General features: G+C 43.6%; 1 protein-coding gene across 1 annotated transcript in view; it reads left to right on the top strand.

Moving 5' to 3' along the window:
* The window catches only part of EHF (ETS homologous factor), a 29862-nt gene extending 12032 nt beyond the window's left edge, over positions 1-17830 (top strand). Inside the window, exons 2-9 of the mRNA XM_075283641.1 lie at positions 6245-6344; positions 7836-8072; positions 10026-10079; positions 11308-11367; positions 11908-11976; positions 13124-13192; positions 16350-16545; positions 17503-17830. Of these exons, the coding sequence (XP_075139742.1) occupies positions 6248-6344; positions 7836-8072; positions 10026-10079; positions 11308-11367; positions 11908-11976; positions 13124-13192; positions 16350-16545; positions 17503-17602 (882 nt within the window). The 5' untranslated portion in view covers positions 6245-6247 and the 3' untranslated portion in view covers positions 17603-17830. The remainder of the gene's footprint in view (positions 1-6244; positions 6345-7835; positions 8073-10025; positions 10080-11307; positions 11368-11907; positions 11977-13123; positions 13193-16349; positions 16546-17502) is intronic.
* The last annotated feature ends 438 nt before the right edge of the window (positions 17831-18268 follow it).

Raw genomic sequence — 18268 nt, forward strand, 5'->3', positions numbered from 1 at the left:
ATGAGTACAAGCCAGGAGAAGGAAATAAGGGAATCGAGATCAAGGATGGTCAAGTTTTCTATGGATCCTTCAGACTTCACTCCTGTGCAGTGTGGCCTATACTCACTTTCCCCTATGTAGCTACATCTATACGGGAACTGTTTGCCAGGGGATGACCAACAACAGGGGGAGCAAACCGAACCATTGTATTGGGTGGAGGAAGGATGCAAACCAATGTTTTTCCCACTGTGGTGGGGCTTGGGTAGTTTGCTAACTTGATGATGGACCATAAAGGCCCCCATACACGATAGTATATGGGAACTTAGCCGAGTGTGCACGTGTAGGGCAAGGTGGTTAGGAGAAATATCTGCCAACTAAAGCTGTGTTTGGCCCAAGCTATTGAAGGTATATGGGCACCTTAAGAGTCCTGCATAGACTCCCTGTCCTCACCTACACTTACTCCATACTAAGTTAGGTAGTACCACATTACTTAATTCAATATGCAAGACATCATAGTACTCCAGATCCAATAACTCATACTATTCCACCTTACTCCAGTATCCTAGATTCACTTCTCTCACATATCATGACCTCTTACTCACATCTTGTATATACACGGAGTCATAGACACATCTTAGATAGGGCAGATGTGTATCTGGGGTCATATCAGGCTATACTGAGCCACGACAACTTAAGGTGGCTTAGAATTATTCCATCACCTTGGAGTCAGGCCAAGTTCTGACTAGAGTTTCTTAATGATTTTTGTATCGACTGCTCCGGTGTCATAAAGGAAAATTCCACAATTAAGTCATAAATAATATTGCAGGTGTCTTAATCAGATGGAGGAAAAATTGCGCTGCAGCCATCCTTGGTATGACTTGGCATGAGGACACCCGATCTGACTATTGCCAGCCAATGGCATAACAAAGGCTCATGTTAGGACCCGAATGACCAGGTGTAATCCACTGGGGCACTGTGGGGCAAGTGTGCAGTGCCATAGCAGGGGAAACTAAGGCTAGGTTCTGCATTGGAGTCTTGGTAGGAGATGCCGCAGACTGGCACCCAGTGTACCCTATTATAGTCTATGGGGTCCAAGGGTATCTAAGGGTCTTTGTCTTTTGGGTCCCCGTGTGGACCCGAACGACGGACAGACATCCACTAGTGTGAACCTGGCGTAAGATGCATTCCTTGAAATTTTCATTGGATAATTAATTGCTAAAGTTCTATCAGTGTAATTTGTTTCATACATTTTTAACCCTGTGTCACGACTAGCAGTCCAGGGTCACGGCGTGACACTTATCCCCTGGCCTGCCCCGCACTAGAGCAACTCTGATGAATGTCGCATGACCAAAACGTCATATACCCTTATTGGTTATACGGGTTGGAGGACCCTATTACTTCTAGCACCACACCATTAAGCTGAGTGTGCGGTACCATTGATCCTTTCTACAGGGTGTGTTTTATCATCAACTGTCAATCTTTCCTCTGAGACCCCTCCCCTTCTCACCATGCTCCACCCTCGTTGTTCCTCAGTATATCCCCCTTTTGAAGATATCATTTCTGCCTTACCTAAGAGAACAAGAGGGCAGTGATATAATAAGAAAGTATATACAATGATGTATAAAACTGTGTGTGCTGTGTGCAGAACCTCCAGTGTATCCTATGTGATGTAGCTTCATAAAGCTGTTTGACTCACACTGCATGTCTATACTATCTGTGTTTACTGCATGAGGAGTCTTCAGTGTATCCTATATGAAGCAACTCGCACTGCTCTGCAGACTCACATTGCCTCTCCATGCTATCTGAGTTTGCTCTGTGCAAAATCTTCAGTGTATCCTATGTGATGCAACTTCACACTGCTCTGCCCTGCACACATTGGCTGTCTGTACTATCTGAGTTTGCTGTGTACAGTATCTTCAGTGTATACTACGAGATGCACCTTTACATTGCTCCTCTGCCTATAATATCTGTGAGTGCAGTGGGCACTAATTCCAGTGTATCCCATGAGATGCAGCTTCAAACTGCTCCCCCTGCCTCCTGTTTATAAGCACTGACAAGGAGAAACCTACCATAAGCAGGAGAGACATGGGCATATCTCCTGTGAGAGCAACAGGATTGAATATGTTGTTTTCCAACTGCCTGATCTTGCCCTCCCCTGCCTCTGCTATCAATAGAGAGTTGGCTTCCCCACCAACATTGGCAGGTTCAGCTGATCTTCACGTGTATGGCCGGCTCTACAATGGATATTCATTAGTAAGTAATCCTGTTTATAACACCGGATCTGATGGGCGGTGTGTTATCTCTGGGCTTGTATACAATGTCCGCCTTTGTTACTAGTTTTGTGTTACCCATACTATAATGAATATTTCCAGGAATATCTTTTGACTGGTATTGGCTTACAGTCAATGACCACAAGTCCTCTGCTCTCAGCGGAGAGGTTACTGTAGAGTGCCAAGCAGCTGGAAAATACAACCGAAAGTAAGAAATGGAGGTCACAGCAGAGAGAACTGCCAACTACCATGTAACGTGATCCTGTTATGGCAAGCGGTGGCTGCAGGAGATCATCGCGGGTTAAATCTGCTGACCCTGGTGCCCCTGTTCCATCTCTTCAAACGTATACCGCCATCTGGCATGCAAAAATTGGGGATCCATCATACAGCAAAATACAGCAAAAATATGTCATAATCAAACTCATTGTCTGTTCCTGACTGACACCGCCCACCTGACAGTATAGAACCTAAATAGTATGTCGGGCACCAAAACTATCAACATTGATTGCTCAGGAACGGTGAGGGCTAGAGAAAAAATTCCTACTGTGCCGGCAGTGTCCAGAGATGACTCTCAGCCTGCGCTGTGCACAAGCAGCACCTCGGCTCCCTCCATCCCTAAGAGCGGGGAGCGCGTCATCCCCCGGAGCTGCTGATGCCCGGCCTGCAAGTGTCCGGAGTGCTTGTTCACAGCGCAGGCTGAGAGTCGACTCTCAGCCTGCACTGTGAACAAGCAGACACCGGGGATCCCTGGCTGCATCCCGCGATCGACCCATACATCCTTTGTGATCGACTGGTAGATCGCGACCGACGTATTGGGCACCCTTGATGTAAGGGAAAGTGATTGTATATGTGCAACCAACTCAACTATCCTTATTTTATGATCTCTTGTGTTAAAATAAGCAGCGAACATTTGATCTTGATTCGGCGGACTAGAGGGGGTTAATGGTAGACGTTACTGGGAGATAATCTGCAGTGAGCCGGGCTGTTGGGGCAGATGCCATTCTTTGTACTGTGTGTTTATTCTGCTGCAAATCAAAGCTCCTATGAGATAGTATCAGAGCTGCAGAACAGGTGCAAACAGTGAATTAACGTCCTCACGGTGGGGTTCATCTTGTCAGCGCCCGGCCTCCCACTGACAGGCTTCACAATAGCATGCGTGCAACAGAAATACCGAAATACACCTGCAGGGCTCTTGTGACATGAACCCGGCATTACTTCATCATCACACAATGTGCTCTCGTCCAACCAAACACGAAGATGTAGCAGAGCTGAATTTATCATTGAGATTGCATTGTGAGTCAGGGTTAACAACAGGAAGCTCATAGGATACACTGTAGATTCTGCACACAGCATGAAAGGCCCCTGAGTGGGGCTAAAGCTACACGGTGACATATTTTGGGGACAACAAGTCGCAGATAAGTCACGTACCCAAAATATTTGTGTAACCTGTCTGTGACTTGTGTGAGGTTTTTTTTTTCAGCTGAGATTTGGCTATAAAATCATCGAATCGCTGACATGGGACACACAACTTCCATTAGAGTCTACAGAAGTAAAGCTACATGTGACTTGTGACCTGTGTCACACAAGGTCATGACCTTTTAGATTTTCTACGACTGCTATGTCACACAAGGTCGTGCCCTTATAGACTTTAATCAGATGCACTGCGATCTTCAGGTCATGCGACAGAAGTCTCCATGTAGAATATCCTTTCAACCTCTTGAGATGGGGATCTAAGAGATCCAGCGTGTGAAGCGCTCTGCAAAAATTTCTGGGTGATTTGCCCGATGCTGCACCTCATAAAATACACCGTACATTCTGCACACAGCAATGTGTTTTTGGACAGCATGTAGCAGCAAGTCACATGACCAAAAACAATGGTGTGCAGCTTGGTATCGCAAACTTTTCTTTTTAGATCTGTGATGTCACATGCGAGTTGCAGTCACGCATGACTTCAGTTGGAGTCTATGTTGATAAAGTTTCGTGTGACTTTGGATTTTTTGCAACTATTACCTTGCACGAGGTCTCCAGTTTTGCTTGGACGCCCACCGATCATAAAGTGATCACATTTCCTAGCAATATATAAGATGGGAACCTCACCTTTAAGGCTTCTGTCTCCATACGTCTTCCAGCTTTTAGTGTCTACTTGTAAACGCTACGTGGGGGGCGCCGTTACAGAGTTTGTATGGGTCCTCAATCTTTCGGTTACATGTTTTGGCGTGTTTTGTGTATTGAATTCTTCGTCTTAAGCTCATAAACTCCGGGTATTCAATGTCCGTCATCCTCATCATAAACAGGTTCCCTGACAACAATGGCGGCATTGTCTGGGTTCGGGTGGATATCAGACATAGTAGACGATGGTTATTATTGTCCTGGATTGGTTGTCAGCGGGAACACGAGAGGCTTAGTGATGTGACAGCGCGGCGTATACTGTGTTAGGGCTTATTACTATGTCCCATGTCAAGTATTGTACGATTTATATAGATGGGGTAGGGCGGTTGTTATTGTGCAAAGTTCGTGAAACGTGTTGCTTGGAGTCCGATGTGACTCTTAAGATTGACTTATAGGATCGCTATGAAAGCAATGGGTTCAGTTTACAACCATAGATGCTCCATTAGAAAGTTACATAAAGTATCCAGGGCTCCAGGTGTATATCGGCCCCTGGGGACCCAATGTCTCCGACACCCTAATCTTGACAAAGATGTTTACCCACATCACCATGGACCCTGCAATCTGCATGAGCATTTTCTCGAGGGTTCTGGGAGATTTCTCTGTAACCAAGAAGATACACCAACTGTTCTGGGGTCCATAGGGTCTACAAATTTCCAGAAGCCTCCTGGACCCTCTGCGTCTGAAATACTATAAGATAGATATTGCAGCTTTTTGTTTTTAATGACCCCCCCACTATGTCCAGACGTGAAGCTCCTGGATCCTAATGCAAAATCTGCAACAGTGCCCTCACCTCTCATGTGTCATTTATATGTGGCAGAGGGGCCTTAAGGACCTGGGTGCAACCGCTAGCTCAGCACCACCTAAGTTTTTCCATTAAAGGGATTCTGTCACCAGAAATCAGCACATCAGCCGAGGCTGCAGATAGATAGGTTAGGATCTCCCGAAACAAACGCTGTTTTCCCCTTGCAAATCGCCGCCTCCATTGCCGAGATATCGCCAATGACACTTACCTCTTTGGGGCAATGGCGACGTCCTTGTTGCTTCAAGAGCTCATTTGCATATTCTAAAAACAGCGATAACTTTGGAACGGAGGCCGCGATTTACAAGGGGAAAACACTGTCTGATTCAGGTGACCCTAACCCATCTATCTGTAGCGTTGGGGTGATATGTTAGGTTTGGTGACAGACCCCCTTTAAGGCACAGGTCAGGTAGTTTTTGGCACCAACTACAACACAATATATGTGAATGGGATTTCTGATTGAATGGGGGAAATCCAATGGAATTATTGTGAAACTGGTGGAAATTCTCAAAAGATGTTTCCACTTTGAGATCCCAGAGCGGAGATCTGCAACCTTTCCTTAAGCAATACTACAACTCCCAGCATACCTTGCGGCCGCGCTCTACCATTCATCAGCACTTGTGTCGCTCCTTCTGTTTATCCCCCGGGCTGACAGTTGCTGGAACTCTATCATCTACTTCCTACCCCACAAGTCACATTTACTGCTTATCTTGAGGCTGTAAACCGATCCCTAGCGCACGTGACTACACAAGCTTCAGACGGATTGTGAACCGTGACCTCTGTTCCTATAGAAAGCGAAAGTATTCTACTTGTTTACTTATGTCTACAGTTAGAAAGTGATCGAATGAATTAAGAAATCAGGTCGTTGCGTTTTTTCTCCAACAGCGCCACTCTTGTACACAGGCTGTTCCAGGTATTGCAGATGAATATATCAGACACAATATTCTAGGACGTTCAATGATTCTTGCACCAAAATGTTGTGGAATATTTCATGAACTGACAAATACGACTTCTTCCTCTTTTGCAGATCATGATTTTACAAGGAAGCAACATTATGAATATTAATCCAAGTGCCAACTCACACTCCCATCAACCTGCCTGGACCGCTCCCTACCCCACATGTGATGGTAAGAACAACCTCAGTCCTATCTAACCAGTGTTACCAGATCATGACTCCTGGCTTGCAGCTGTCAGGGCATGCTGGGAGTTGTAGTTTTGCAACAGCTGGCTTTTTAACACATTAATACCCCAAAGCGGGGGACTAGAACCAACTGAAGCCCTAGAATGTTCCAAAAACTTAGGCCCGGACCACCACCACCTACCACACCTCCATCACGCCATGCCATGTCTATAGAGTTAGTGTTAGCTGTCTGTGCCAGGTTTTTACCGTTCCTTTTGTGAAATAGCCATTAGAGACCACTGGACACTGTCAGCATGGATCAGACCCCCTGAACAAATGTAAACAAATACGGACCCCATCTCCCATCTCCAAAGGTGCAAGAGTAGACTCTCCAAATACCCATCAAGATCAGACCAAATTCAGGAGCCTATGACCTATGTGAAACCTTGCTGCCCTCTGGCCTGGCTTAAGAACCTGCACAGATATGGTCATGTGACCTCATGTGTGTAGGTCCTTCAACAGAACCAGATCACATCAATCACACAGGCAGTTTCCCCCTAGTGGTGGCCACAGGCAGCTCTGAGTCCTCTAAAGATCTATCACAACCAATTATTGAGGACCTAACAAGGGATCAGTGGACATTAAATTTATGAAAAAGTAGGTTGGCTCAGTGAGTATGGGGCCTACGCTGAATTTTGCTATGATTCCCCGATTGAAGCAATGGCTAGTGTGCTATATACTGTCAATCAGATCCATCAACAACAGAATCAGCGAGTCAGCTTACTGACAGTTTCCAAATAGTTAGATTTTTCTAAAACTTTTTATACTTTTACACTGGTGGGAAATTTCACCTTTAACCTGCAATAAAAATCAATTGATCGGACGCAAAATTTTGATTTTGTGCGATGGAGTCTTTCAATAAACCAGTTGACACCATTGTTGCTCTCCGAATTACTTTATGGGTCTTAAAACGGGATCATCAAGTAATTTGGGAATGCACCAAGTCCTAATAACTCCAAGAAAGGGCAACATTTGTCAAGAGAAGTGATTGCACACTTTTCCTGCAGCGGCCACTACAGGACGAATGTGGTATTACAACTGGTCAATGTAAATGAATGCAAAACTATATAGTATATGGTCAAGCTGAGTCCTCCAGAGCAGGAACGACTTTTAGCTCAGGCTAATAGGGAGTCAAGGTCTCCTTAATACTGTCTTTAGAATAGGGACATCCCCTTTAAGTGTCAACAATGCAAAGCTATTACCTGGTAATTGTATTCAAATTACAATGGAAAAACACTTGTACATCAGATGAGGAAAACTGACAAGTGTCTATCCGGCAGGAACCAATTAATAAACTCAGTTTTACTCCCTTAACAAACAAAAGTTGAATGTTTTCCATTTTTACGGTGCCAGCTGCTCCTATAAAATCTCCGAGCCCTGCCAAGTGTCCGTGTACCTGCGAAGTGCATGACATGTTCTACCTCTTGGCTTTCTGCAGGGTTCTTCACGGGTCAGTGGCATGACATACATCCCCAGTACTGGACTAAGTTTCAGGTCTGGGAGTGGCTGCAGCAATTCGTGGACACCAACCAGTTGGACGCCAGTTGTATCCCTTTCCAGGAGTTCGACATCAACGGGGAACGTCTGTGCAGCATGACCCTGCAGGACTTCACGCAAGCCACAGGCTTGGTCGGGCACATCTTGTACAGTAATGTGCAGAATCTCAAGTGGCAAGGTAAGAATCTGGATCACAGTATAAGACGTCGCGTATATATATCCTGGGACTAGCCGTATACTTCTCGCTACGTTCCAAAGTCAGCCCGCAACATACAATATCCATATGCTAGACGCTTCAGTTCCTGGTGTTATTGGGTCTAATTCCTACTGTAAAAGGGTTAAAAAATTTTGCTTCTAAAATTTTTTGTCAATTAAAGGCAATGTACACTGTTACAAACAGATTGTTCCTATAAAAGATAAAAAAAATGAACAATGCAAATATGTAACTGTTTTGAATTTAAAGCTCCTATGATAGTGTTTCTCTGTGGTAACAGACTACAAACAAACCCTGTGTAGTCTGATCTATAGCTATGGAAACACATAGGTCTGCATTAGAGCTGCATACACAAAACGGTAGGATGTTTTTAGACTGTTTTTTTTAGATTCGCTGATGCAATAAAGACAATTTATCACGGAGAAGGACACGGCCTATATATAACATCATTTCTTGGCTCTTCTAGCTGTCATTTGGGGATGTCTATCTCTTCAATAGAGCAATTAATTTTCTAGCACTATAGTCTATTAAACAAACTAAGAGCCAATGTCGTGTGTTATTGCCTGGTTAGTCTTCATTTCCTTATCCGCACAGCGCTGTCTTGTGTCTTGGCATTCCTCCTACGCTGTCCTGTTAAACTTCCTCCTTGGCAGTGCGTAACATAACAAATACTGGCGTGCAAGGTGCCAGAGCGAGCAGGTCATGTCTGCGAGATCCTCCATGACATGACTTATGCGGATGTGCTTTGTATATCGTGGCCATCTGATATAGGGGTAACACATAATGGGTTGTCCATCATTCTTTAAATAAAGTTTAGAAGGGGTGTCTGGTTTGGATCACAGTGGAGGACCCAGTACAAATAATGGAATGCACAGCAACCTATTGATTTGATTGAGACCTGTGTAATACTTCACCTACCCTGTGGGGGTGTTGCAGGAAAATTAAACACTTGCAATAGGCACTCCAACAGATTACAGCTGATCCCTAGGGGTTCCAGCAGTGATACAATATCAATAAAAAAAAACAAAAAAAAAACCCTTCCTGTCATAAGCCCAGTACAGAGACCTTTCTAATTACAAGCATTACCTTTGAGATGCTTCAGTTACAAGTGAGCAAGGTATCACGGGCGCCGCCATGTTTTTCCGGTTTGCCATTCCATAAAGCGAGATCCAGGGGCAACGATCCATATCAATGAAATCAGGAGCCCATTGAAGGCTACCAGGCCTATCATGATTGCCGTAGGCCATAGTCAATGGAGCTTTCTATATTCTGCAATGCATAAGTATTGCAATATATTGTACTGGTGGTGATCACATACCCTAGGGAGTCTAAAAATAAAAGTAAAAAAAGAAAAAAAATTCAAAAAAATTCAAAAATTTTAAATACATAGAATCGCTCTTTCCCTAGATCACCCCACCCTCCCCCTAATCCAAAAACTCCCAGATCATATACATATGAAACTATTTCTCCGGTACAGTGAACACCATAGCGGGACAAAAATCCAAAATGCCCCCCCCCCCCAAAAAAAAAAAAAATGGCTACATCAGGAAGGGGTTAATACTGAACAATGAAAGTTTCTAAAACTTCCTAATATAATTTCAGGTTTTGATTCCGGATGTTTTCAAGACTTCTTATTAGTATAGGGGAACATTCGTCTCTATTATAAGATTCTCCAGAAGTTCAAGAAGCTAAAAACCCCTAAGGGCGAGTTCACACGTAACGTGTTTGTTTCAGGTTTTATGAGCACAAATCTCCCTCCAGTCCTGGAACATTGTAACAGCGTTCAGGGAAAATGTAGCAGAGTGTAAATGGAATGAAGGCAAAGAACGTACAGTCATAGGGTTATGTTTCTAGACATAAGGCTGTAGGACCTCTTTAACCAATCATTGGCTCAAACCTCTCTTTCCTCTCTCGTAGGTCAATATGGCAGCCAGGTTCTCCAATCCCTCGTCATTAAAACAGAGCAAGCAGGTATTGTTAATATTGTTCTATTATTTTTTGGAGTTTTCCTCTATCTCTACTTTTCAGTTCTCCCTGAGCTGGTGCTAGAGACTATCCTCCAGCACCAGTCTCCCATCCCCTGCTCCATAACTCTCTCACTTCCTCCATTATCAGAAGCATCATATAAGACATTATAGAGAAGTACTGAGCAGTATTGATGTGAATAAAGCACTTGGGGTGAGATAGAAGCTTTGCACCAGCAGCCTCTATCTGTGCTTGTGTCTTTGCTCTCTCACTTCTCCCTTCACTATAGTCTTCTTTGTAATCTGATATCTCAGTGAACTGCCCTCTGTCTTGCTCTAGCTAGATAGGTTCAACTGAGATTTCAGTGTTAGGGGGATATCGTCACTCCTTGGGGAGAGACCACCATTTAGGTGTGTGGAGACTTATTAAGCCTTTAGCACTCCACTGTGCAAGGGACGATGGGAAGAATATGCAAATCTGTCTTCCATGATGTAATTAGGAAGTCAGGTGCCTCAGTGTTGCAAACCAATAGAGGGCGCTCACTGGAATGTGCAAGCCTGTCTTCCCTGATGTAATTAAAAAGACAGAATCTCAGTGATATAAAGGCTTAATAAGTCTCCACACACCTAAATGTTGGTCTCTCCCCAAGGAGTGACAATATCCCCCTAACCCTGTCTAAGCCTCTCACCTCTACCAGGTTAGTCTTCTCTACACCGGGCTGACGAGATGCAATAACATTGAAACGGCCGTCCTCGGTTGAGAGACTATACCTGGTAATAATCCCAGCATCATTGCAAAACAAAGGCCTCATGGAAGGTCGAGCATGATATTAAAAGGAACAGCCTTTATTGGGCCATATCACTGAGACTCTGTCTTCCTAATTACATCAGGGAAGACAGGCTTGCACATTCCAGTGAGCACCCTCTATTGGTTTGCAACACTGAGGCACCTGACTTCCTAATCACATCATGGAAGACAGATTTGCATATTCTTCCTGACATTTCAGAGTGAAAGTCAGTCGAGGAGGAAGCAAGAAAAGAACCTGATAAGTGGAGAAAGAAGCATTTTTCTTTAACAAGATATATTACAAAGTTGCCTATATTATTGTAGACTAATGATTTATGCAAAGTTTGTTGAAAAGTTAGAAAACCCTTAAAGGGATTGTGTAGCCCCTTAAAGCTTGAAATGGTCTACACTGAATAGCTGTCACTAATGTCATTGATGTCTGTCGTAGATCCTGCACCGATTGCGCCCTGGAAGGAGGAGACATTCTTATATGAGACCAGCTATGATGGTAAGTGTTGTACTCTGATAAACCCGTCGTCCCCTTCATTGTCCCCTGCAGTACCCAACACAACCACAAGGTACGGGGTAGTGTTTAGTAAGAAACGGGGAAGGGGAAGTACCAATGACATCATCAATGACATCATCACATTGTGAGATAAACCAGGACTCCTCATAATCCCACATGTTTGATTGAGAATGTTAACGTCCGGATATGGTTCCGATTTTTTGGCAACTTTGCTAATAATATTCAATAAAAATCTGATACGGTTTCGTGTCTACATGGTAACAGACTACAACCGAATCCTATGTAGTCTGATCCTGCCGTCATACTCCTTTCCAAATGTCTCCTACATGTATCGACATAATTTAAGTAAATTTGCAGAGAGAAAAGAAGAGATAAAGGGTAAGACGACGGCAGGACCAGACTACGCAGGGTGGTTTGTAGTCTTAAAGAATTTTAAAAATAATTTCAATTGTTTGAGAATCTTTGTATCTGTGACCAGATTTCCTTGGATTCTTACAAATTTTGCTCCCTTTTGTCTTGTAGACTTATACGACAATAAGGCCTTCTGCCGGACCCAATTGTCGGCGACTACAACTAGTCATTATAATACAGGTAATAACTTTTTGGCCTATAGATCATTATATTAGTCACCCAACGATGTACACGGTGTTCCTAAAAAATTTTTGGAATGGTCTCCATCCATATTGTTCCATTTCCACTTCCATTTTCCCTTGTAACTTTTTGAAGCCTAGTGGTCTCCATTGGGATGGAGGTAAATGTCCAGAGGGGCGAGGGGTGTTCTCCACCGTGAGCCCCTCTATGTCCCAGAGTGGAGGGTCACTCTCGGAAACTGGACAACCCATTCTATAGACTTTAAAGGGCCGGCATCGGATGATGCCCCCAGCCCATGGGTCCTGGAAAGCCCCCACGTCGCCTGAGAATTCACCCAAAATGTTGAATTTCCAATTTTTCACTGCAAAATCGGCCCTATAGGCAAGTGAGATTTTAATGGTTGACCCTGCCCTGTCCCAGCGAGCGGAGATCTTTATATGGACCAACACTTAATTGCCGCAACTTATCCAAGGGGCTGTTTGCCCCCTTTGCCAACGAGCCTTTGGGTCCTGCCTTAATAGCACCTTATGACTGTCCAGATCCAGATTTCTGATTTACGACAAAATGTGCACCTTGTCAAAAATTTGGTGCCGATGTGGTCTTCATAACCCAACGTCATTGACTTCTATGGGAGAGTGTAGTGGGCATGCTCTATGACCTTTGCCGAGGAGGGGGAAGAGGTGAACTGTGACATCACCTATGGTGAACGGTGGATCCTGAGCTATCTCTCTATAGAGGGTTCCCGTCATTATAATCCTCCCTGTGATGATGAAATGACTTGCCGAGAAGTGATCTCTACAGAACAGGAAGTGTCAGACTACCATAAGGCTTTGTAGTCAGAGGAAAAACTCCAAGATTTTAGAAATAACTAGAAATATTCTAAAAAATCACCAAAAATTCTTTCAAAAAATTACCATAACAGTTGGATTCAGACAGTAGGCCGTACGTTGAGACCGGGAACAATAGTGGTGATTTTGCCCCCTGGGGAAGGGGGGGGTGTGAGAACAGTCCGGGTTTCGTGCACTCTATTGCCACACACCTGAAGTGACCCTTTGTCTTCTATATGAAAAATTTCATCATTGGGTATTACACCATTGCTGGCACACAACAACCCGCGGGACAACAATACTGTTTTCTGTTTGCACAGCCTATACGGAATCTGATGTGAAGAAATCTCAGGACCATCCCCAGAGAGCCAGCAGCACCAAGAAACACAGTAAGTGATTGTTATCCTGCCAATCATTTAGGCCGGGTAGGTTATCGGGAATCGGGCCGCTACGGGGATCGGGAAGTCACCTCCAGCTGAACTGAACCTTGCACCCCGCTCCATACATCGCCATTCTCTCAACTTTTATTCTACGAAATTTCCTGTCCCAGGGCAATACTCTGGGCAGGTAACCTAGAGTCTACTGTAAACAGGCAGACTGATAATCTGTAACAGGTTGGACGGCATTAGTCGCTGCTCACCGTGCAGCGGGTTATGGCGTGACTCATGTGAGGAAGTCAAACATAGAATTCCAATGAATTTCACGGCCATTCTATGAGTGCTGGATTGTTAGTTCATCTTTTCTATGACCTTTGTCGCTTTGGAACAAGAGACGTAGAGTTATAGGAGCGCCACTCCTGGTTATGTCTGGTATTGCACCTCGCCGGGACATTAGGCAAACGGATTGCTAAGACAGACTCCATATTGATTCTGAGGATACCAGTACACTAGGACATTGCTTATAAGGCAATTACCTAAGAGACATGTGGTATACAAATAATGTCAAGATACAGGGCTGACAAAATACCACCATACAGTGCTGAAATAAAGCCTCCATACAGTGTACAAATAATATCATTATACAGTGCACAAATAATACCACCATATAGAGTTTAGATTATACCGTTATACAGTGCTCAAATAATACCAACATAGTGCACCAATAATAGCACCATACAGTGCTCAATTAATACCTCCATAAATTGCACAAACAATACCACAATAATGTGCAAAAATAATACCATCATACAGTGCACAAATAAAATAACCATGCGGTGCATAAACAATACCACCTTACACTACATAATACTAACATACAGTGCTCAAATAATATCACCCTTCATTGCACAAACGATAACACCATACCAAGAAAATATTATACCACCATACAGTTCTCAAACAATACCACCATGCAGTACACAAATAATACCACCACATAGTAACAAATAATGCCACCATACAGAGCTCAATTAATAGCATCATAAAGTGCCCAAATAATACCACCATATAATATGGAAATAGTGCCACCATACTGTGCTCAAACAATACCACCATACAGTTTACAAATAATACCACCATATAGTTTAAATTATACCGTTATACAGTGCTCAAATAATACCAACATAGTGCACCAATAATAGCACCATACAGTGCTCAATTAATACCTCCATAACTTGCACAAACAATACTACAATAATGTGCAAAAATAATACCATACAGTGCACAAATAAAATAACCATAAATAATGCCACCTTACATAATACTAACATACAGTGCTCAAATAATATCACCATTCATTGCACAAACAATAACACCATACCAAGAAAATATTATACTACCATACAGTTCTCAAATAATACCACCATGCAGTACACAAATAATACCACCACATAGTAACAAATAATGCCACCATACAGAGCTCAATTAATAGCATCATAAAGTGACCAAATAATACCACCATATAATACGGAAATAGTGCCACCATACTGTGCTCAAACAATACCACCATACAGTTTACAAATAATACCACCATACAGGGCTTGTATAATATCACCATACAGTGCACACATAATACCACAATACAGTGTACAAACCAATACCAACATAAACTAGAGAGCACTGTACGGTACAGAAATATGTGACGGTCACAGATATTGATCTGGTTCGGTGCTTGCGCTGTACATTTACGTCATTTTAGTTATTTCCATAAGGGGCGTGGCTATACTATTGGGAGGGGCCTAGGGTACCAGGGACTTGGTTCTGACGGACCCCAGTATTGATTATGTTGAGGTTGTGGAGCAGCAGTAATATGTCCCTGGAAAGTATTTGGCAATGATGACGCCGGTATCACATGTTGTACAAGTATGTAGATAAAACTTGGATACGGCTCTTTCCTCTTCGCTCCATGTTCAGCATTCTGGCATGATCTAGGATGACTGTGCTACTGTATGGGTCGACTTCCAAAAGTTTTTTTTGCAAGTCAATGTAAAACCACTGATCGTGTAATTTTTGTTTTTTAATTGTAATGCCTTATTTTGCCTGCGGGGGTGCTGCAGGGAAACTTAAGGGTTTTCCAGTATTCAGAATTTAATAACCATTGAAGCCTATGAAGTTGATCAATGGTAATTTATCAAATATGGGTTGGTAAAAATCAGGGCTTTTAAGCCCCACCTACGTGACCACCCAACCTGCCCAGAAACACACACTCCGTCTCTGGTTGGGATTGTCACAAAAATTTTTGGACAATCCCAGTGGCTTAGTTCCCGCTTTAAGAGGCTTGTTTGACAGTAGTGTGACTTCGTGAGTCTGACGCTCCGGGGAGTTGTTCCTTGCCAATATTTGGGCAGTGATTTACGAGACAATTTCCCCTGTGATGTTTGATGGGCTGTTAACAGCCAGAAGAGGGGCCCTCCAGGTCTACAGGAGTGCAAAGAAGCTTCCGAATTTCTTCAAGATGATGTATTTCCTGCAATAATTCACTTCCCGCCTGGAGGACTTTATGTCTGGGAGATTAAAGATCATAGAGATGTCACAAAAACTACACAGGGCCAAAATTGATGATCACCCCCCAGCTGTAATAGGTTAAAGAACTAGTCTGCAATTTTTTAAAGGGGTTGTCCAAGACCCATTGATCTGATCTGATCATCAGTATCTATGGGTGTCGGCCAACCTGTTTAATTTCCCTACAGCACCACCACTGGAGAAATAGAGTATTACACTGTTACCATTCAGATCCATGTGCTGTACGTGTAACACCTGGACGTGTTAGGTCCTCCAGAGCGAGAGACACTCTTTGTCGTTGGTTTTCTCCTTGCCTAAGAGATAGGGGTCATAAATGGGGGCGACCAAACTACAATGTACAAATATATAAATGGAGAGTACAGAGGTCTATCCAATGATCTCTTTACATCTAGGCCCATAGACATGACAAGGGGGGGAATTTATTTTTTGGTTTGGTGTCCATCTCATGGGGTTATTTCGCCTTCCACCGGTTCTCCATGGTAGGTTTATAGGTTTGATGTCTTTGTCCTAAACTATCCACCATGTTACTATGACTCCAGGACAAAAAGATATCAGGATCTCATTGACCATGACCTTCTCTGTGCAGACCCGCGCGGGACACATCTGTGGGAATTTATTCGAGACATCCTACTTACACCTGATAAGAACCCTGGCCTAATAAGATGGGAAGATCGCTCCGAGGGGGTGTTCCGATTCCTGAAGTCCGAGGCCGTGGCGCAGCTATGGGGAAAGAAGAAGAACAACAGCAGCATGACCTACGAGAAGCTGAGCCGGGCGATGAGGTAACATGAATACAGGAATCACACGGGGCCGACCTTAGGTAGATTAGGTCTTTGTAATAGGGCCCCCATCTCCCAGGGGCCATTTATAATAATGGTGTCTTTTTATGTGGTCGTGGGGCCCTATCCCCATAGTGGAACGTTTAAGGCTACAGTCCCAGCAAATTTGTGCCTTCCCTACCCGAAAAAAGGGGGTGCGGGTAAAACTCCACCCCAAAATGTGAGACCACACCCACTTTAGTGGTCCTAGAGGGGTGAGCGACTACATAGTTGGTAAATATGTGACCCTTATGTCCCCTGATATCTGCCATCGATAATGTAATATATACGACCAACTTTAAAGGGGTAATATGGTCCTAGAAAACATGGCTGCTTTCAGGAAGTGACATCATGGGATTCAACTGTGACTAACAGATATGAGGTCACTTCCTAAGAAGAAGAATGCAGCCATGTTTTCTCATTCTGGGCAACCCCTTCTTCTTATCTATTTCTCACACTATATAGTGAACATCCTGGTATCTATTCTGCAGTTGCAGTCGCCTTTGTTGCGACACCACTTTAATTTTGCAATAGCACAAACACAATCCCATTCATCAGCATAGTTTTTCCATTAACTTGAGGGGAATTAGCTGCGAAAATTCCATGATAGGCCCTATAAGAGTCATGACCGTGATAAAGCAACGAGGTCTACTCCACCTGAAAAATACCCATACCCCTGGTTTTGCCTAACCCCATCCATCGCGAGCACACATACCACAGAGCTAGGCCTTATAGCTGCTATCTCCTCTCTTCTCAATTGCTTTCTGTATTACAGCACTTATATATATCTAATTCTACATACCTGCAATTTTCACGCTGACCACTAAGCCTAACAACGACTAACACTTGCCATTTTCTCTAGATGGCCGCCCCCATAATCACGGACAGAATATCGATGACAATTTTCCGTTTCCTTTGCAGATATTACTACAAACGAGAGATCTTGGAACGTGTCGATGGAAGGCGTCTGGTCTACAAGTTTGGGAAGAACGCACGGGGATGGAAGGAGAACGACAGCTGAAGTCAGCTACTAGAAGGCTGCGAACACTGACTAATTTATTTATATGGGAGGCCCAAGAAGAGGCGGAGATGGCGGACTTGGCGCCCATGACTTCTCTACACGCCGGAGAATGATTATGTACACAGTTTTCTGTGACTTGCAATCTCTTATAGGATTTCGCTGCATTGCATTGGTAGCTCTTGGGAGATTTATACAATGAATTGGATAGAATATTCTGAGATCGGGAACGCCGGATTATTCTAGAGAATTGTCTCGGTTCCACTTTGTATATACACTTTGTAAAGTTTGTGTTTTTGCAGATTTTATAATGTCATTGAAGGCAGCTGCATCTTAAAGGGATATTCTGGCTCCAGCAAATACAGTTGATAGATTGTATATTGGAAAGTTCTAGAATGTTCTACTATACTTTGTGCGTAAGTTTTAGGATTGAAAGATCTCTGTCAAGGAATGAGAACTATGTGGCCAAAACTTGGGTCTCCTCTTTCCTAATCGGGCACCGTGTCATGTTTTATAGCTTCCGTCACTACCTTCTGTCCTAACATTGACAACTGGGCGTTACCATTCCTCTTGCCAATAGGCTTTGCCCCTATATACACACAGTATCCAGTCAATACTGACTATATCCTGCTGTATACGGGGGTCACTCAGTGGCTCCCCCGCAGAGCA

The sequence above is a fragment of the Leptodactylus fuscus genome, chromosome 7 (genome assembly GCF_031893055.1).
Source record: "Leptodactylus fuscus isolate aLepFus1 chromosome 7, aLepFus1.hap2, whole genome shotgun sequence".
NCBI lineage: Eukaryota > Metazoa > Chordata > Amphibia > Anura > Leptodactylidae > Leptodactylus > Leptodactylus fuscus.